The 22,440-nt window shown below is 38.9% G+C and overlaps 1 protein-coding gene across 1 annotated transcript; it reads left to right on the top strand.

Annotated features, from left to right (window-relative positions):
* Positions 1 to 841: 841 nt before the first annotated feature.
* Positions 842 to 21,010, top strand: LOC120062814 (C-X-C motif chemokine 11-1-like). Its single transcript, XM_039012887.1, has 4 exons — positions 842 to 970; positions 1,171 to 1,297; positions 19,724 to 19,816; positions 20,505 to 21,010. The coding sequence occupies exons 1-4, from the start codon at positions 901 to 903 to the stop codon at positions 20,515 to 20,517; spliced, it is 303 nt and encodes a 100-aa protein (XP_038868815.1). The 5' UTR covers positions 842 to 900; the 3' UTR covers positions 20,518 to 21,010.
* The last annotated feature ends 1,430 nt before the right edge of the window (positions 21,011 to 22,440 follow it).

Here is a 22,440-nt window from a genome sequence, read left to right as displayed (position 1 = left end):
CTTTGGCTTGCCTCAGGAACCGCTGAAAAAACCCTTACCGAAGACCAACATTTAAAAAAAAAAAACAATTATCGTCATAATATATGCACAAACTGTTACAAATGAGAAGCATGACAGATTTCTTGCCTTATGTTCGATTCATTCTGACTATTTTCTGAAAGTGGATACTGGTTACGGTGTCTGAAAATGGACAAACAGTACAATTGACGATTTTTTTTCTTTTTCAAGAGAAAATTGTGATCTTTGACCTCTTCATTCTAAAGAACACCATGGAGATGTTCACGATGTCCAGGTTTCACTTATGCAGGCTTTACCCCAAATGGAACCCTGTTCCCTATTTAGTGAACTACTATTGACCATTGTCCATTGGGTTCTGGTCAAAGTAGTGCACTATATAGGGAATAGGACTCTGGTCAACAGTAGTGTACTATATAGGGAATAGGACTCTGGTCAACAGTAGTTCACTATATAGGGAATAGAGTGGCATTTGGGACGCATGGGGAAAGACAGATTGCATCATGTCACCGCCTAAAACATTACTCAGAATTTACTGTCAGAGAGAGTGTTTCTGTGAAACGGGAAGTCCTGTGTGAAAGGATGAGCAGGGACAAAGAGAAAGGAGCTGAGAGACAGAGACAAGGGGAAAACCCTCTCTCTCTCTCTCTCTCTCTCTCTCTCTCTCTCTCTCTCTCTCTCTCTCTCTCTCTCTCTCTCTCACACTCTCTCTCTCACACTCTCTCTCTCACACTCTCTCTCTCTTCCTCCCAACTCATTGGATGACCGCCAGAGATTGTGGGGATTTCAGTATAAATACAAGACAAGCTCTCTTTCATTCACAACTTCCATCACTTGACTGAGCTGTCCATCCAGACCATTAAAGAAACTGAAGAAGCAGTATCCATGACCAACACGATGACATCAACGGTCCTCATCAGCTTCCTGGCCTGTCTGCTCCTGGTCAATGTTGAAGGTAACATCTCTGAAATATCTTGAATTATATTTCTAATATCTTTGACATCTTTATTAGAAATCTGTAGCATATGAATTGACTTGCAAAGCCAGGGAGAAGTGTAGTAAAATAATAGGTTTGATTTCTGACTGAAGAGTTTAGTTCTTAGCTGCAATAACGCCATAACCAAACATACCATAACCTTTTCTTGTCATCCCCAGGCCAGGTGGATCATTCTAAAGCTCGGTGCCTGTGTCTGAATGGAATGGTGAACCACGTTAAGCCTCTTCTCATTGAGAAGCTCGAAGTGTACACCTCCAGCCACTCCTGCCGGAACATAGAGATCATGTAAGAAATCTGTCTGTCTGTCTGTCTGTCTGTCTGTCTGTCTGTCTGTCTGTCTGTCTGTCTGTCTGTCTGTCTGTCTGTCTGTCTGTCTGTCTGTCTGTCTGTCTGTCTGTCTGTCTGTCTGTCTGTCTGTCTGTCTGTCTGTCTGTCTGTCTGTCTGTCTGTCTGTCTGTCTGTCTGTCTGTCTGTCTGTCTGTCTGTCTGTTTGACCTATATTGATATAATTGCATATTGTGCCTAGCTTAGTATATAGATGGACATGAAGGTAAATGTTGCCATTTATTTATTTTTTTATTGAGATGTACGTACGTACACCTGCTAGTAGGATAATATTATTTCTCTATATGCTCAGTTGGAAAGTTGTGATGGCTAACTTCTAACAGTAGTCTCTCTCTCCATGTATATTCAGTGTCACTCTGAAGAACGGAAAAGGGAAGAAGTGTCTGAATCCCGAGGCTCCATTTGCCAAGAAAACCATTGAGAAAATAATGAAAAAACAAAGGTGAGGACAACATATTCAGACTTCATTACAAATTCAATACACAGTAACTGATCCATATGCATCTATCTCAACAGAGCAATACTCACATCAGTACATCAGTATTATATCAGTACATCAGTATTATATCAGTACATCAGTATTATATCAGTACATCAGTATTATATCAGTACATCAGTATTATATCAGTACAAAACTATTAAATCAGTATATCAGTATTATATCAGTACATCAGTATTATATCAGTACAAAACTATTATATCAGTACATCAGTATTATATCAGTACAAAACTATTATATCAGTACATCAGTATTATATCAGTATTTCAGTATTATATCAGTACATCAGTACAACAGTATATAAGCACATCAGTATATCAGTACATCAGTATATCAGTACATCAGTATATCAGTATCAGTATATCAGTACATCAGTACATCAATACATCAGTGTCAGTATATCAGTACAACAGTATTATATCAGTAAATCAGCATATCAGTATTATATCAGTACATCAGCATTATATCAGTAATATGTATATTACTATAAGTATTAATGATATTTGTATTATTATATACGTGTTAATGATATATGTATTAATGACAGATGTGTTAATGATATAGGTATTACTGATATATATATTAATGATATATGTATTAATGATATATGTGTTAATGATATATGTATTAATGATATATGTGTTAATGATATATGTACTAATGATAGATGGATAATGATTGTTTCCTTTCAGGAGTGTGCAGTAAAATTAACGACACCAGTTCAGGTGAGAACTTGATGGAGAGAGAGCTATTCCTGAGGAATGCACTGAAGACTGTCTGAATACTGCCTGAAGACAGCCTAAAGACTGCCTAAATATATGTTTACACTGTTGAATGGTACTTAGAAAGTTGTTTATTAAATGTACAAAGTCGGTATCTGTTACACAATATGACTTATTAGTTTTGAGACATTTCTAGTATTTCCAATGGAAAAAATAAAAAGCATGTAAATATGTAAATATACTTTTTTATTATGTAATGTCAAGAATGTATGTATGTATTTTTCTGGTTTTCTATCAAATTAATAAAGAAGCATTTGACTCTACTTTTTTCTCTATTTTTTCTCTTTTCCTCGAAATTGAGATCAGGTACATCCTGTTTCCATTGATCATCCTTGAGATATTTTGACAACTTGATTGTCCACCTGTTGTAAATTCAATTGATTGGACATGATTTGGAAATGCACACACCTGTCTATATAAGCTCCCACAGTTGACAGCGCATGTCAGAGCAAAAACCAAGCCGTAGAGCTCCGAGACACGATTATGTCATGCGCCCATCAAGAAACTGACTGTTAGAACTGCCAAATCCCCTCGAGTCACCCAAGTCATAGACGGTTCTCTCTGCTACCGCACGGCAAGCGATACCGGAGCACCAAGTCTAGGACCAAAAGGCTCCTTAACAGCTTCTACCCCCGAGCCAAAAACCTGCTGAACAACTATTCAAATGGCCACCCGGACTATCTACATTGTTTTTACACTGCTGCTACCCACTGTTTACTATCTATGCATAGTCACATTACAAATTACCTCGACTATCCTGTACCCCATCACATTGACTCGGTACCGGTAGCCCCAGTATATAGCCTCCACATTGACTCGGTACCGGTAGCCCCAGTATATAGCCTCCACATTGACTCGGTACCGGTAGCCCCAGTATATAGCCTCCACATTGACTCGGTACCGGTAGCCCCAGTATATAGCCTCCGCATTGACTCGGTACCGGTAGCCCCAGTATATAACCTCCACATTGACTCGGTACCGGTAGCCCCAGTATATAACCTCCACATTGACTCGGTACCGGTAGCCCCAGTATATAGCCTCCACATTGACTCGGTACCGGTAGCCCCAGTATATAACCTCCACATTGACTCGGTACCGGTAGCCCCAGTATATAACCTCCACATTGACTCGGTACCGGTAGCCCCAGTATATAGCCTCCACATTGACTCGGTACCGGTAGCCCCAGTATATAACCTCCACATTGACTCGGTACCGGTAGCCCCAGTATATAGCCTCCACATTGACTCGGTACCGGTAGCCCCAGTATATAGCCTCCACATTGACTCGGTACCGGTAGCCCCAGTATATAGCCTCCACATTGACTCGGTACCGGTAGCCCCAGTATATAGCCTCCACATTGACTCGGTACCGGTAGCCCCAGTATAAAACCTTGTTATTGTTATGTAGATGTATTGTGTTACATTTTGATGGATTTGATTTTTTAAAAGTTTTTTTATTTTCTTAAGTTTTTCTTAAAACTGCATTTTTGGTCAAGGGCTTGTAAGTAAGCATTTCACGGTAATACCTGCTGTATTAAACGCATGTGACAAGTACAATTTAAATGATTTGAGATAGATGATGATTTGCAAAACTGTATGGCTGCGTGGGATGAGGCAAAGGAATAATAAATAAATCTGACAACACAGCAGACTGGCAACATAGAGTCAATTGAGAAATTACGTAACTAAAATAAAGAAAATAAGAAACTATACTATGGAACATAGATAAATAATATAAAGAATGATAGTAAAAAACTCTTGAGTAGTTTACATTAAATTCCAGGGAAAAAAGCAATCTTGGCTCCATCCTTCCTTGAGGCAGATGGCTTGTTGATAACAAAACCCTTTGATATTGCCAACCGCTTTAATATCTTTGTTGTAGACAAGATTAGCAAACTTAGGTATGACATGTAAACAACAAATGCTGAGCCTTCATATTCATGCATAGTGTACCATATAATGAGATACAAGCACTGTCGTTCCGAGTTCCACAAAGTGGGTGTGGAAGAGGTGTCATTTGTTTTTGCTATCTTATACATAAGGACAAACCACCTGGTACCGACAACCTTGATGGTAAATTGCTGAGGTTGGTGGCAGAATCCATTTTGACTCCTGTTTGCCTCATCTTCAGTTGAAGCTTAGAAGACGGTGTGCCCTCAACATTGACTCGGACGGAGTCAAAGGTCATTCAGCACCATTTAATGGTTCAAACAGCCGACCAATCAGCTTGTTACAAATGCTTAGCAAACTTTTGGAAAAAATTGTGTTTGATCAAATAAAACGTTTTTTGACAGAAAAATAAATTAACAAAAGACTTTCAGGATGCTTATAGGGAAGGGCACTCAACATCCTTGGTACGGACACAAATGACTGATGATTGGCTGAAAGAAATTGATGGTAAGAAGATTGTGGGAGCTGTTTTGTTAGACGTTGTCACGCCTGCTCCCGCTCTCCCTCCCTGGCGCTCGAGGGCGCCAGGCTGCCCAGCACTACGCACTCCTGCCACCATCATTATGCACACCTGCTTCCCTCGTTACGTGCATCAGCGATTCATTGCACTCACCTAGACTTTACCTCCCCTATATCTGTCTGTTCCCCAGCTCTGTACCCCGCTTCTGCATTAATTGTTGTATGTCGTTGTGTTAACCGGTTCTGACGCTGTTCCTGTCCTGTTCCATGTCTGTGCAAAATGAAATGTTCAATCTCCGTACCTGCTTCTCTACTCCAGTGTCGGTTCTTACAGACTTCAGTGTCGGTTCTTACAGACTCCAGTGTCGGTTCTCACAGACTTCAGTGCAGCTTTCGATGTCATTGATCATAATCTATTGCTGAAAAACCGTAGGTGTTATGGATTTGCATTCTCTGTCTTATTATGTCTTGAGAGTTACCTATCTAATAGAACACAGAGTTACCTATCTAATAGAACACAGAGTTACCTATCCAATAGAACACAGAGGTACCTATCTAATAGAACACAGAGTTACCTATCTAATAGAACACAGAGTTACCTATCTAATAGAACACAGAGTTACCTATCTAATAGAACACAGAGTTACCTATCTAATAGAACACAGAGTTACCTATCTAATAGAACACAGAGTTACCTATCCAATAGAACACAGAGGTACCTATCTAATAGAACACAGAGTTACCTATCTAATAGAACACAGAGGTACCTATCTAATAGAACACAGAGTTACCTATCTAATAGAACACAGAGTTACCTATCTAATAGAACACAGAGGGTTTTTGTTAATGGAATGCTCTCTCATGCAAATTCAGTTGAGTGTTGTGTACCCCAGGGCAGCCGGCCAGGGCTATTATTGTTTTCTGTTTTTACAAATCACCTTCCAATGACCTTGAATAAAGCCTGTGTGTCTATGTACACTTATGACTCAACTGTATACACGTCGGCTGCTACAGTAAAATGAATAACCAAAACACTTAACAGAGCTCCAGTCAGTTTTAGAATGGGTAACTAACAATAGGTTGGTGCTAAATATAAAAAAAACAAAAAGCATCATTTTTGGGACAAATCACTCACTCAACGCTAAACCTTGTTAAGATCTATTATTAACTTGGGTTGAACGTTTAAGGTAGCCTTCCACAAGCTTCCCACAACAAGTTGGGTGAATTTTGGCCCATTTCTCCTGACAGAGCTGGTGTAACTGAGTCAGGTTTGTAGGCCTCATTGCTCGCACACGCTTTTTCAGTTCTGCCCACCAAATTTTCTATAGGATTGAGGTCAGTACTTAAGCCATTTTGCCACAACTTTGGAAGTATGCTTGGGGTTATTGTTGAGTTGGAAGACCCATTTGCGACCAAGCTTTAACTTCCTGACTGATGTCTTGAGATGTTGCTTCAATATATCCACATAATTTTCCTCCCTCATGATGCCATCTATTTTGTGAAGTGCACCAGTCCCTCCTGCAGCAAAGCACCCCCACAACATGATGCTGCCACCCCCGTGATTCACGGTTGGGATGGTGTTCTTCAGCTTGCAAGCCTCCCCCTTTTTCCTCCAAACATAACGATGGTCATTATGGCCAAACAATTCTATTTTTGTTTCATCAGACCAGAGGACGTTTCTCCAAAAAGTATGATCTTTGTCCCCATGTGCAGTTGCAAACCGTAGTCAGGATTTTTTATGGCGGTTTTGGAGCTGAGCGGCCTTTCAGGTTATGTCGATATAAGACTCGTTTTACTGTGTATATATATATATTTTTGTACCCTTGTCCTCCAGCATCTTCACAAGATCTTTGCTGTTGTTCTGGGATCCTAAATGACCTAACACAGGGAATCTTTATTAGGATTAAATGTCAGGAATTGTGAAAAACTGAGTTTAAATGTATTTGGCTAAGGTGTATGTAAACTTCCGACATCAACTGTATATATATATATATATATATATATATATATATATATATATATATAGTACCAGTCAAAAGTTAGGACACACCTACTCATTCAAGGGTTTTTCTTTATTTTTACTACAGAACAATAATAAGACATCAAAACTATAAAGTAACACATATGGAATCATGTGGTAGCCAAAAAAGTGTCAAGCAAATCAAAATATATTTTAGATCCTTCAAAGTAGCCACCCTTTGCATTGATGACAGCTTTGCACACTCTTGGCATTCTCTCAACCAACTTCGTGAAGTAGTAACCTTGAATGTATTTCAATTAACAGGTGGGCCTTGTTAAGACATGAAGGTCAGTCAATCCGGGCTATTGTGGTTACACGTAGTCTGCGGTTGTGAGGCCGGTTGGACTTACTGCCAAATTCTCTTAAAATTACGTTGCAGGCGGCTTATGGTAGAGAAATTAACATTAAATTATCTGGCAACAGCTCTGGTGAACATTCATGCAGTCAGCATGCCAAATGAGTGCTCCCACAAAATGTAAACGTCTGTGGCATTGTGTTGTGTGACAAAACTGCACATGTGTGACTCCCCACCTGGATTCAGTCTTACGTAGCAACATTTGAAATTGTGTTTTTTACAGTATATAAAAGTAGAGACTCAGAGCTACAAAATGCTATTGCGTGCACTGCATTTGAGGAACAATGGGAAAGTAATTCTGCTTGAAAGTTGATCAACTTGTAAACTCACTTTTGAGAAAATTGCCTTTGAATGTTTTGCTATCTGGTGAAGAGCTCTTCTTTGTCTACACCCATTCTGCATCGTTCACACCCTCACCCTAAGCTTTAGCCACACCCATCTCGTTTCGCTCTCGAAGCGCACACTTGACGCTCTGGCCGATGATTTGTTTACCTCTGGATAACATGAAAACAGCCTAACTAGGTCTGCTGGCAACAATTTCATTACGCTTTTTTTCAGACGTTTACTGACACCGGTCATGTTGTACACACGTCACGTAACGTTAGCCGATGAGCCTGCCAGCCAACATTAGCTAGTTGAAGAATAAACAGTGCCAACAATGCCACAGTGCTGGGAGCTAACCAACCATGTTCAATGTTAGCTAGCTAACCTTAGGCTCTAACTATGTATCACTAGCCACTTTAAACAATGCCACTTTATATAATGTTTTCATACCCTACATTACTCATCTCATATGTATATACTGTACTCTATACCATCTACTGCATCTTGCCATCTTGATGTTATGTATCATTAGCCATTTTTAACAATTACACTTTATTTAAGGTTTTCATACCCTACATTACTCATCTCATATGTATATACTGTACTCTATACCATTTACTGCATCCTGCCTATGGCGTTCGGCCATCACTCATTTAAATATTTTTATGTACATATTCGTATTCATTCCTTTACACTTGTGTGTATAAGGTAGTTGTTGTGAAATTGTTAGGTTATATTACTTGTTAGATATTACTGCATGGTCGGAACTAGAAGCACAAGCGTTTCGCTACACTTGCATTAACATCTGCTAACCATGTGTATGTGACAAATACATTTGATTTGATTTGATTTAGAACAGCAAACGGCTCTGGGAAACAAATAATAACGTTAGCTAACGAGCCAGCCAGCTAACATTAGCTAGTCAAACAACAATGAAGTGTCAACAATGCCACAGTGCTGGGAGCTAACCAACCATAGCTAGCTAACATTAGGCTCTAACTAGAACAGCAAACGGCTCTGGGAAACAAATAATAACGTCAGTTAGGGAGCCAGCCAGCTAACGTTAGCTAGCTAGCTAACAGTACACTTTAGCTTAAGACATATAGCTTGCTAGCTAGGTAAACAATGTACCTAGCTAGATAAACAAAGTGTAAGTTCACACACGTCATATAACGTTAGCTAACGAGCCAGCCAGTTAACGTTAGCTAGCTAGCTAACAGTACATGTTAGCTTGAAATTAAACCACTTTCTGACAAAATTTGAAAACGTGTAGTATCTGAAAACTTGATCCTCCAGAAAGTGGAGAGCCACACTTATGCAGCTCCTCTACACAATACATTTTTAAAAAGCCACGTTCCACAGGATTACCAACACAGACTGGCGAGCTTCTATGGCAGACCATTCCGAACTACTCTCTGGGCATGTACAGCCCACTCATTTTCTCAGACAATCATGGCTAGTGGGAAGGTTGCTAACTTTTCCTATGGCATAACTAACAATGCTCGTAATTTAACAATTGTATTCATATTTACAGATGGCCTACGAGTTTGTAATTAAGGCACATGAAAGTTCACATGTTCAAGGAGGCATTTCTGCCAAAAAAATGCATTCTGATAAAAAAAAATCGGATAATTTTTTTTTGCTAGGTGTGAAGCTGGGTGTGAGGAGGAGGTCTCTGAAGGTGTTCTGGGGGAGAGAGTGGCTCAGAAGCTTGTGGCTCATGGTGATGTTTTAAAAACACCCTCCTACACAGCTACTGCTCCAGGACCAAAACAGCTTCACTGCTGCTACTGAGGGGCCAGCCTAGGAGTAGGGTCAAGTCGCCCCCCCAGATGCTGATATGGGGTCAGTTTAGCATTTTCCCAACTAATGGTTAAGTTTAGAATTGGGAAAAGGGAAGCTGACTCGAGATCTTTACTTAGGAGATACTGGACCGTGGTGCCACAACCCAGTTCTCCAACTCCCAGAACCCACGGGGCCAGTGAGACAGAAAGTCTTCTGCTCTTACACAGAGTGCACTTGAGCAGTTAGCCAGGAAGTGGACTGGATTGAAAATAGGTAGGGTTTATTATGTTATGACGTGACGGTGTGTGGTCAGTGTGTGGTGTGGTTAGCCTTTTGAATCAACGCCGTTGCTGAAACAGATATTAACTGGATGGGAGAAGCTCTGTTCATACCAAAACAAGTCTTAATACAGACTAACAAGGCAGTTTCTACTATAGTTCTGGTTAGGTCATTAGCCAATGTGCTTCAGTAAGTTCCCTCTGCATTCCTAAGTTCATGTAAGGGATATAAACTCTGATGGTGGCTCTAACCTTCTCCCTCCATCTCTCTCACTTCCTCAATTCTTAGGTATCTCTGTTACAAGCTCATGGAGATCACACTACCATCCATGCTTGTGTTGTCCTTCAGCTGCAGATAGAAACATCATGTTCCTGTTGAATGACTAACATCTTTGGTTTCTCTGTTTTCAGAAAGTAAAGCAGATTCCAATTCCTCATGTTCCTCGTTGATAACAATTGGAATTGGAATTTCAGTGTACTAATATTTGCCATATTCTAATTAATCTCATGTGCCAATGTGTTTCCACGTTCCGTGCCATGGTGAAACTAGCACTCCTGTATATCTGAAATAATTGGATGGTAAAACTTGCCAGCCAACCAAAAAAGCAAGACGAAGCAATTCAGACATTCTTGAAAGTCAGGACAATCCTGCAAAGAAATATTATTTTTTATAGATACACATTTTTTATTTAGTAAGCAGTAGGCATTTAGAATTAAATGCTTTCTAGTTACGTGATGACATCACGAGCCCTGCGTACATTCAACACCGGGTCCATCATAATTTGTCGCAACAAAGAAAAGTTAAAACAAAAATAAAAATCCACCGCTTTCGAACGGATCAAAATGTCGTCGATCTTTAGAAAATGGCTCCTACATCTGCCGTTTCCATTACACACGTCACGAAGATGTCTTTGGAGACATCGCTTTTATCAAATATACCTGAGTCATTGGAAACCTGCCTGTTGGTAATATACCTGAGTCATTGGAAACCTGCCTGTTGGTAATATACCTGAGTCATTGGAAACCTGCCTGTTGGTAATATACCTGAGTCATTGGAAACCTGCCTGTTGGTAATATACCTGAGTCATTGGAAACCTGCCTGTTGGTAATATACCTGAGTCATTGGAAACCTGCCTGTTGGTAATATACCTGAGTCATTGGAAACCTGCCTGTTGGTAATATACCTGAGTCATTGGAAACCTGCCTGTTGGTAATTGCACAGCCTACACGTCAAGATGATTAGCCTATTATTGTAACCTGGAGGAAAGAGGAATGCCTTACTCGCAAACAGAAATTCAGAAATGAATTTAATAGCAAAAATGATTTTTTTTTTAAACTTTCGCTGTTTATCTTGTACACACACATACACACACACACACACACATACACACATAGACACACTCACACACACAGACACACACACAGAGATACAAACACACACACAGAGATACACACACACACACATACACAAACACACACACATAGACACACTCACACACACAGACACACACACAGAGATACACACACACACACACACACACACACACACACACACACACACACACACACACACACACACACACACACACACACACACACACACACACACACACATAGAGATACACACACACACAAACACACACACACACACACACACACACACACACACACACACACACACACACACACACACACACACACACACACACACACACACACACACACACACACACACACACACACAGAGATACACACACATACACACACACACACACACACACACAGAGATACACACGCACACGCACACACACACTCACACAAACACCACACACGCACACACACACGCACACACACACACACACACACACACACACAGACACCCACAGACACACACCCACAGACACACACACACACACACACACACACACACACACACACACACACACACACACACACACACACACACACACACACACACACACACACACACACACACAGACACCCACAGACACATACACAGAGATACACACATACACTCACACCAACACACACAAACACACACACAAACACACACACACACACAAACACACACAAACACACACAAACACACTCACAAAGTTGTGTGATTCTCTGGAATTCAGTGTTGCCACTTCCTGTTTAAAACCGCAGCTTCATATTCTTCAACGTCATCATGTTACTTTGTCTCTGTTCTACCCATCTCTTCATTAAAACCACTTGATGTCATTTACAGTTTTTAACAATCACTTTGGCACTAATTTCAGAACCTTGTGGTCATTTTTCAAAACTCTAGACACAAAACTCAAAATGGTCATCACTTGTAACACAGGCTGTCCAATGTTCAAAACATTGCATTGTGCATTCATATCGTTAAAGAAACCTTGCACTTGCAGAATCATTGGTTCAAATAACTCATTTATCATTAAATACCGTAGGACCAATCATTTAGATCACCCACACACAAGATACCGATAGTCTCACTGTGTAGTTGTTCATACAATCATTAAATATTGTAGTACGACATATGTGATGCATGTTTCATTATGCTACTAAACGTAAATACATCACTGTAAAAGGACTAGTGGAGAGAATACCACAGACACAGTGGAATCATTGAACAAAATATGAAATTTATTGATGAAATACAATAAAATCACAACATAGGTTTCTTTGAATCAAAGCAAAAATAATTAGCTATAAAAAAATAAACAACAGTTAAAGGTCAACTGCAGTGTTCCTCACCTGGCTTACTGTAAAAAGCTAAACAAAAGACTGATTACTGTACTTCTATATTTCCATCAACCCTGTCTTGTGGATTTGGCCACAGGTTCTCATCCACATCACAATGGATGTTTTCATTAGCCAAACATCTTGGGAAGAATCTTCGGGCATGGCGAATCCAGGCCTGACACTGGTCTGCCGTGATGTCATTGCATGCGTCATCCGTGGCTTGGAGAAGGGTGGCTTGTTTGGAGGGCGCCTATCATATACCTTCCACCCCCATGTGGAGAAAATTTCCTCAATCGGGTTAAGGAAAGGAGAGTATGGGGTAAGCACAGGGTGGTAAATTGTGGATGGGCCTGAAACCATGCTTGCACCATTTGAGCATGGTGGAACCAGACATTATCCCTCACAATGACATAGGTCATGCCATCAGCTCTACAGACCTGATTTAGCTCATCAAGGACGGTTACATTCGAACAGCGAATCATGTGGCTGCCTGCAACTCAATATATAGAGTATATAGAGTAGAGAGCTTTAGATGTTGTTCGACCAAACATGAGAACGGGCAAGATGCGTAATCTAAGCAACTTTGACCGTGGTATGATTGTTGATGCCACATATGGTGATTCCAGCATCTCAGAAACAGCTGCCTTCCTGGGATTTTTATGCATTACAGTCTCTAGAGTTTACAGAGAATGGTGCGATAAACAAAACACATTAAAACCTCTAATTCCTCCCAAACCCGGATCCGGGAGCACCCCCATCAGTAAAAAAGCTGACTAGCATAGCCTAGCATAGCGTCACAAGTAAATACTAGCATCTAAATATCATTAAATCACAAGTCCAAGACACCAGATGAAAGATACACATCTTGTGAATCCAGCCATCATTTCTGATTTTTAAAATGTTTTACAGGGAAGACACAATATGTAAATCTATTAGCTAACCACGTTAGCAAAAGACACCACTTTTCTTACTCCACCATTTTTTTACTGCATCAGTAGCTATCACAAATTCGACCAAATAAAGATATAAATAGCCACTAACCAAGAAACAACTTCATCAGATGACAGTCTGATAACATATTTATTGTATAGCATATGTTTTGTTAGAAAAATGTGCATATTTCAGGTATAAATCATAGTTTACCATTGCAGCCACCATCACAACTCTCACCAAAGCGACTAGAATAACTACAGAGACCATCGTGTATTACCTAATTACTCATCATAAAACATTTCTTAAAAATACACAGCGTACAGCAAATGAAAGACACAGATCTTGTGAATCCAGCCAATATTTCAGATTTTCTAAGTGTTTTACAGCGAAAACACAATATAGCGTTATATTAGCTTACCACAATAGCAAACATCACAACAGCATTGATTCAAGCCAAAAATAGCAATAACGTATAAACCACCAAAATATATTAATTTTTTCACTAACCTTCTCAGAATTCTTCAGATGACAGTCCTATAACATCATATTACACAATGCATATAGAGTTTGTTCGAAAATGTGCATATTTAGCAGCACAAATCGTGGTTATACAATGTGATTAGTGGCCAAAACTTCAAGCAATCTGTCCGGCGCCATCTTGGAGAGGCACCTATTCTAATCGAAAACTATTCATAAACTTGACTAAAAAATACAAATTGGACAGCAAATGAAAGACAAATTAGTTCTTAATGCAATCGCTGTGTTACATTTTTAAAATTAACGTTACTTCAGCATACAGCGTGCGCTAAAGCGAGACCGCACCGAAATTCATGCCGGAATTATTATTTGACATTTGTCAACATAAATACGAATTAACAACATAAAGATTGCTTACTATTTGCCGAGCTTCCATCAGAATCTTGGGCAAGGTGTCCTTTCTCCAGAACAACCGTCTTTTGGTTGAAAGATGTCCTCTTCTCATGTGGAAATAGCAGCTAACGATAGCCACCCACTGGAGAGGTGTCCAACTCGTGAAAGCGCATCACAAAGAAATCCAGGAAAATCGCAATAAACTGATATAAACTGCTATAAGTCGGTTTAAATTAACTACCTTATGATGTCTTTAACAAATATAACGAATAAAAACATGACCGGAGATACAGAACTGCTAAAACGAAAGCTTTGCAGGAGGCCATTGTGATGTCCCTGATGCGCCAGGCGCCCCGTTGAAAAGAACGGTACTTCCGTTCCACTGTCTTATATAGGGCCCCAGATTGCGCAATCCACTCCATTCAAATTCTCCCCGCTTACTGACATCTAGAGGAAGGCGTATGCAGTGCATGTAGCCCGATGGCTTACATGGGGACTTATAAACTGACCTCAGAACAGGGACCTCGATTTCTGAAATCTCACTCCCTGACAGGAAATGTGCTGCAGAATGAGTTCTGTTTCACTCACAGAAATAATTCAAACGGTTTTAGAAACTAGAGAGTGTTTTCTATCCAATAGTAATAATAATATGCATATTGTACGAGCAAGAATTGAGTACGAGGCAGTTTAATTTGGGAACGAATTTTTACAAAGTCGAAATGGCGCCCCCCCTAGTGTCAAGAGGTTATTAAGTGAGCGGCAGTTCTGTGGGCAAAAACACCTTGTTAATGAGAGAGGTCAGAGGAGAATGTCCAGACTCATTCAAGCTAACAGAAAGGCCACAAACGCTCAAATAACAGCTGTTTAAAACAGTGGTGTGCAGAAGGGCATCTCTTAACGTACAACACCGTGAATAATTCAGGCTGTTGTGGAGGCAAAAGGGGGTCCTACCCAGTACTAGATAGGTGTACCTAATAAAGTGGCCGGAGAGTGTACAGTAATGTCAAATCTGAAAACATGGTCTGGAAAAGTGGTACATGGGACCATAGAAACAGTGTCTGATAAAGAATGATGATGAAATATTACATCCATAGATAATGTAGTCTAATTGGTTCATGTTCCACGGTAATTGATGTCGGTGGATTTCGTTATCCTGAAACTTTCATGATCTAAACATGGAATATTGTTTGTCAGTTTCCGTAAAACTATGCATTAAGAGTAACGCAACAGTTACTTATCATTTTGAGTAGTTGTATCAATTGATAGTTAGATAATTGTAATGAAATGAATAGACAGTCATCTCAGATGTAATGTGTGAATTGTATTTTGAAATGGTAATACTTTGATGTTAAGTTGTGTCATTTTCAACAGGTGATTTTAGTTCAATGAACAAATGATCTTAGCTTTATGTGTATTGTATCCAAGCAACTGGAAAAAGTGTTAGAGTTTTGAAAAATGTGCATTTTGATCATCGGTTGTGAGATTTGTGTCTGATACTGTCTTTAACACTGTACCACCATCCTTCTTTTTAATTTTTTTATTTTTTTATTTCACCTTTATTTAACCAGGTAGGCTAGGTGAGAACAAGTTCTCATTTACAACTGCAACCTGGCCAAGATAAAGCATAGCAGTGTGAACAGACAACAACACAGAGTTACACATGGAGTAAACAATAAACAAGTCAATAACACAGTAGGAAAAAAAGTATTGCTGTGGTTTGTTTGTGGGAGTTGTACCCTGTATTAAAACAATGTTTCCTAAAGTAACTTTCATATCTGGTTGGTTCTTTGTTCTGCAAAAAAAGTTAATCTGAACAGTTTCAGAGTCTTAAAAGGAAATGTGAGTTAATTAATACATTTGAGGTAGTTTGTTAAGCGTACTACTCTACTACTTTATTTATTAACACACAAGGACACCACTGCTTTCCTTGAAATCATTCCATTGTCCTACTATCCCATTTAAACGGACCAGATGTAAGAGGTGAAAGGGAAAGTCCCCAACTGAAACTACACTCCTTCACTTTCAGTTTCACTTCCATTTGGCCCTTTTTCAAATGGACAGTAACCTCTTTCCTGGAAACGGGAACCTTTCCACAGAATCTGCTTGTCAGCTATTCTACAGTAGTCTACTATCAACACATTCCTCTAGGTTGATAAATATACCATATTGAGCCAAAGGTCCTTTCAAACAAAAACACAATGCATTGGATTTGTTTATGGTTGGTATTTGATGATAGCATGTACAGTTACTGTGGAGCGGTAACTAACTCTCCAAAATCATTAATCTGACAGGGATCCTTAATTACAGGTCTGAGATCAGATCATTCATCTGACAGGGATCCTTAATTCCAGGTCTGAGATCAGATCATTCATCTGACAGGGATCCTTAATTACAGGTCTGAGATCAGATCATTCATCTGACTGGGATCCTTAATTACAGGTCTGAGATCAGATCATTCATCTGACAGGGATCCTTAATTACAGGTCTGAGATCAGATCATTCATCTGACAGGGATCCTTAATTACAGGTCTGAGATCAGATCATTCATCTGACAGGGATCCTTAATTACAGGTCTGAGATCAGATCATTCATCTGACAGAGATCCTAATTACAGGTAATAATCAGATCTGAGATTAGATACCATTTTCTTTCAATTACTGTACTAGATCTTCACTGTATTAGATATTTTTTATTTGACAAGTAGTTGCATATTGGTATGTATTTTGGAAATACACTTGAAAAGTCTTGGCATGTGTTTGAAAATATTAAAATACAGTCCCATGCATTTACCCCAATTGGGTATGTTAAATAATGTACTTGGAAATAAATCTTTGAAAATACTTTCAAATTCTTCAAATTTAATTTGTTGATTGGGGCCACATTATTTGAAGATAAATAGTTTTGATGTCTTCACTACTATTCTACAAAGTAGAAAATAGTCCAAATAAAGGAAACCCTTGAATGAGTAAGTGTGTCCACACTTCTGACTGGTACTGTGTACATTCTTTTCAGGCCCACCCAATGGGGAGCCAATCAGAATAGTTTTTTCCCCACAAAAGGGTTTTATTACAACATAAACACTTTACATGTTGCGTTTATATGTTTGTTCAGTATAGTTTCAGGTGTTTATTTTATGCTTGCTGTATTAGGTTAGCTCCTAGCAGTAGTTGGAACATGTGTGCCTCGCATACTTCGTTGAAAGACCTAAGCTTGAAAAACTAGAAAAAACAGAAATAGTAGTTTGTCCCTCTTGAGTCGCTGTAGCCAGTATATACTTCATCAAAAATAGTCAGAATTAATCTGAGATAACTAAAGAAATCTGTAATTAATTTTGCCATTTTTGCAGAGGAAGTCTTTAGTCGTACAATTTTACGTCTAACTAAAATGTTTGGATGCAGTGTTTCTCAAGTGCAATAATATGCATGAAAACGAGTCGTCTCTCATTGAACGACAAAATACACTTGAAGAATCCCTACTGTTGACCAATCACCGACAAACAGGCGTAGTCTTTGGCTACCGAACTTTGGCTTGCCTCAGGAACAGCCAAAAAAAAAAAACTTACCGAAGACCTAAACTTCTCAAAGACTTCACAAAATATGTATAAAATACACCTGGGAGCCAGAAATCTTTCTGATTGAGAGGGGGTCAAATACTTATTTCCCTCTTTAAAATGCAAATCAATTTATAACATTTTTGACATGCGTTTTTCTGGATTTTTTTGTTGTTATTCTGTCTCTCACTGTTCAAATAAACCTACCATTAAAATTATAGATTGATCATTTCTTTGTCAGTGGGCAAATGTACAAAATCAGCAGGGGATCAAATACTTTTTTCCCTCACTGTATGTATGAACTGTTTCGCATGGGAATTATAGGGACGCCTTTTAGTGGTGCCAAACGTGTCTTAAGGTAGCCTGACGTCGTTATCTTTGATATCATGGAAATGTAACCACGAAGGCCATGGTTAACTTCAAATGGCACAAATAGTCCTCTGGTCAAAAGTAGTGCACTATATAAGGAATAGGCCTCTGGTCAAACGTAGTGCACTATTAGGGAATAGGGCTCTGGTCAAACGTAGTGCACTATAATAGGGAATAGGGCTCTGGTCAAACGTAGTGCACTATATAGGGAATAGGGCTCTGGTCAACAGTAGTGCACTATGTAGGGAATAGGGTGCCATTTGGGATGGAAAAGGAAAGACAGATTGTATCATCTCTCTACCTTAAACACGCCTCAAATTTCACTGTCAGAGAGAGTGTTTCTGAGAAATGGGAAATCCTGTGTGAAAGGAGAAGCAGGGAAAAGGAGAAAGGAGCTGAAACAGAGGAAAGGGAAAACCCCTCTCTTTCTCTCTCTCCCCTTCTCATTGGATGACTGTCAGATAAAGGGTGGGGCTTAATGTAAATACAATATAAATACAAGCCAAGCTCTCCTCCGTTCACAACTTCCATCACTTCTCTCCTCCATTCACAACTTCCATCACTTCTCTCCTCCATTCACAACTTCCATCACTTCTCTCCTCCATTCACAACTTCCATCACTTCTCTCCTCCATTCACAACTTCCATCACTTGACTGAGCTGTCCATCCAGACTCTTAAAGAAACTGAAGAAGCAGTATCCATGACCAACACGATGACATCAACGGTCCTCATCAGCTTCCTGGCCTGTCTGCTCCTGGTCAATGTTGAAGGTAACATCTCTGAAATATCTTGAATTATATTTATAATATCTTTGATGTCTTGATTAGAAATCTGCAGCATATGAATTGACTTGCAAAGCCAGGGAGAAGTGTAGTAAAATAATAGGTTTGATTTCTGACTGAAGAGTTTAGTTCTTAGCTGCAATAACGCCATAACCAAACATATCATAACCTTTTCTTGTCATCCCCAGGCCAGGTGGATCACTCTAAAGCTCGGTGCCTGTGTCTGAATGGAATGGTGAACCACGTTAAACCTCTTCTCATTGAGAAGCTTGAGGTGTACCCCTCCAGCCACTCCTGCCGGAACATAGAGATCATGTAAGAAATCTGTCTCTGTCTGTCTGTCTGTCTGTCTGTCTGTCTGTCTGTCTGTCTGTCTGTCTGTCTGTCTGTCTGTCTGTCTGTCTGTCTGTCTGTCTGTCTGTCTGTCTGTCTGTCTGTCTGTCTGTCTGTCTGTCTGTCTGTCTGTCTGTCTGTCTGTCTGTCTGTTTGAACTATATTCATTTCAGTTCATATTGTGACTAGCTTAGTAGATGGACACAATGGTAAATGTTGCTATTTATTTGCACACCTGCTAGCAAGATAATATTATTTCTCTATATGCTCAGTTGGAAAGTTGTGATGGCTAACTTCTAACAGTAGTCTCTCTCTCCATGTATATTCAGTGTCACTCTGAAGAACGGAAAAGGGAAGAAGTGTCTGAATCCAGAGGCTCCATTTGCCAAGAAAACCATTGAGAAAATAATGAAAAACCAAAGGTGAGGACAACATATTCAGACTTCATTACAAATTCAATACACAGTAACTGATCCATATGCATCATTCTCAACAGAGCAATACTCACATCAGTATATCAGTATTATATCAGTACATCAGTATTATATCAGTACATCAGTATTATATCAGTACATCAGTATTATATCAGTACATCATTATTATATCAGTACATCAGTATTATGTCAGTACATCACTATAATATCAGTACATCAGTATTATATCAGTACATCGGTACATCAATACATCGATTCATCAGTACATCGCTATATCAGTACATCAGTACATCAGTATATCAGTACATCAGTATCAGTATGTCAGTACACCGATTTATCAGTACATCAGTATATCAGTACATCACTACATCAGTTTACAAGTACATAAGTATACCAGTACATCAGTATATCAATACATCAGTAAATCAGTATCAGTTCATCAGTATGTCGGTATCAGTACATCAGTATCAGTATATCTGTATCAGTACATCAGTACATCACTATATATCAGTACACCGATTTATCAGTACATCCGTATATCAGTACATCAGTATCAGTATATCTGTATCAGTACATCAGTACATCAGTATGTCAGTATATCTTGAGTCTGTATTTATTAGTAGTTCATTATTAAGTTATTAATCATATAAGTATAATCATTTATTTTCTATTTCAGGAGTGTGCAGTAAATCTATGAACTAATGACAACAATTCCATTGGGAACTTGATGGAACAGAGAGCACCATGAGAGAGAGCTAATCCTGATGAATTACCACAGTTCAGTCAATGCACTGAAGACTGCCTGAATACGTTTACACTGTTTAATGGTACTTAGAAAATCCTTTTTTAAATTGACAATATTGGTATATCGTACACCATATGACTTACTACTTGAGAGACATTCATAAAAACTTCAAATGGAAACTTAAATAGGCTGATATTTAGTTTTTTAAGTCAGTTTAATATTTTCTTGAGTGTTCAATTGTTCATTGTTCATTTATGTAATTGAAAATATAAAAAGTATGTAAATATGTAGATATATTTTTTCATTTTGAAAGGTCAAGAATTGAAATGTTTTACATTTTGTTTAGTTATCAAAATGATCAACATTGTGTAAATACTGTATATTCTATATGTGTTGTTTACGTTTTCTATCAAATTAATAAAGACGCATTTGACTCTACTTCTTGCTCTATTTTTCCTCTGTTCAGCTAGACTTTGATAGCACACCAAATGTCACTATAATGATGATAGTCAGATGACAGACTATGTAGAGTGAGATGTCTTCTAGAACATAGCCTAAAGGAACACATTATGTAGAGTGAGATGTCTTCTAGAACATAGCCTAAAGGAACACATTATGTAGAGTGAGATGTCTTCTAGAACATAGTCTAAAGGAACACATTATGTAGAGTGAGATGTCTTCTAGAACATAGCCTAAAGGAACACATTATGTAGAGTGAGATGTCTTCTAGAACATAGCCTAAAGGAACACATTATGTAGAGTGAGATGTCTTCTAGAACATAGCCTAAAGGAACACATTATGTAGAGTCAGATGTCTTCTAGAACATAGCCTAAAGGAACACATTATGTAGAGTGAGATGTCTTCTAGAACATAGCCTAAAGGAACACATTATGTAGAGTGAGATGTCTTCTAGAACATAGCCTAAAGGAACACATTATGTAGAGTGAGATGTCTTCTAGAACATAGCCTAAAGGAACACATTATGTAGAGTGAGATGTCTTCTAGAACATAGCCTAAAGGAACACATTATGTAGAGTGAGATGTCTTCTAGAACATAGCCTAAAGGAACACGTTATGTAGAGTGAGATGTCTTCTAGAACATAGCCTAAAGGAACACATTATGTAGAGTGAGATGTCTTCTAGAACATAGCCTAAAGGAACACATTATGTAGAGTGAGATGTCTTCTAGAACATAGCCTAAAGGAACACATTACGTAGAGTGAGATGTCTTCTAGAACATAGCCTAAAGGAACACATTATGTAGAGTGAGATGTCTTCTAGAACATAGCCTAAAGGAACACATTATGTAGAATGAGATGTCTTCTAGAACATAGCCTAAAGGAACACATTATGTAGAGTGAGATGTCTTCTAGAACATAGCCTAAAGGAACACATTATGTAGAGTGGGATGTCTTCTAGAACATAGCCTAAAGGAACACATTATGTAGAGTGAGATGTCTTCTAGAACATAGCCTAAAGGAACACATTATGTAGAGTGAGATGTCTTCTAGAACATAGCCTAAAGGAACACATTATGTAGAGTGAGATGTCTTCTAGAACATAGCCTAAAGGAACACATTACGTAGAGTGAGATGTCTTCTAGAACATAGCCTAAAGGAACACATTATGTAGAGTGAGATGTCTTCTAGAACATAGCCTAAAGGAACACATTATGTAGAGTGAGATGTCTTCTAGAACATAGCCTAAAGGAACACGTTATGTAGAGTGAGATGTCTTCTAGAACATAGCTTAAAGGAACACATTATGTAGAGTGAGATGTCTTCTAGAACATAGCCTAAAGGAACACATTATGTAGAGTGAGATGTCTTCTAGAACATAGCCTAAAGGAACACGTTATGTAGAGTG

The sequence above is a fragment of the Salvelinus namaycush genome, chromosome 18, assembly GCF_016432855.1.
Source record: "Salvelinus namaycush isolate Seneca chromosome 18, SaNama_1.0, whole genome shotgun sequence".
Classification (NCBI taxonomy): Eukaryota; Metazoa; Chordata; class Actinopteri; order Salmoniformes; family Salmonidae; genus Salvelinus; species Salvelinus namaycush.
Note: the sequence above shows the minus strand (reverse complement) of the source record. Positions and strands in the feature narration are given on the sequence as shown.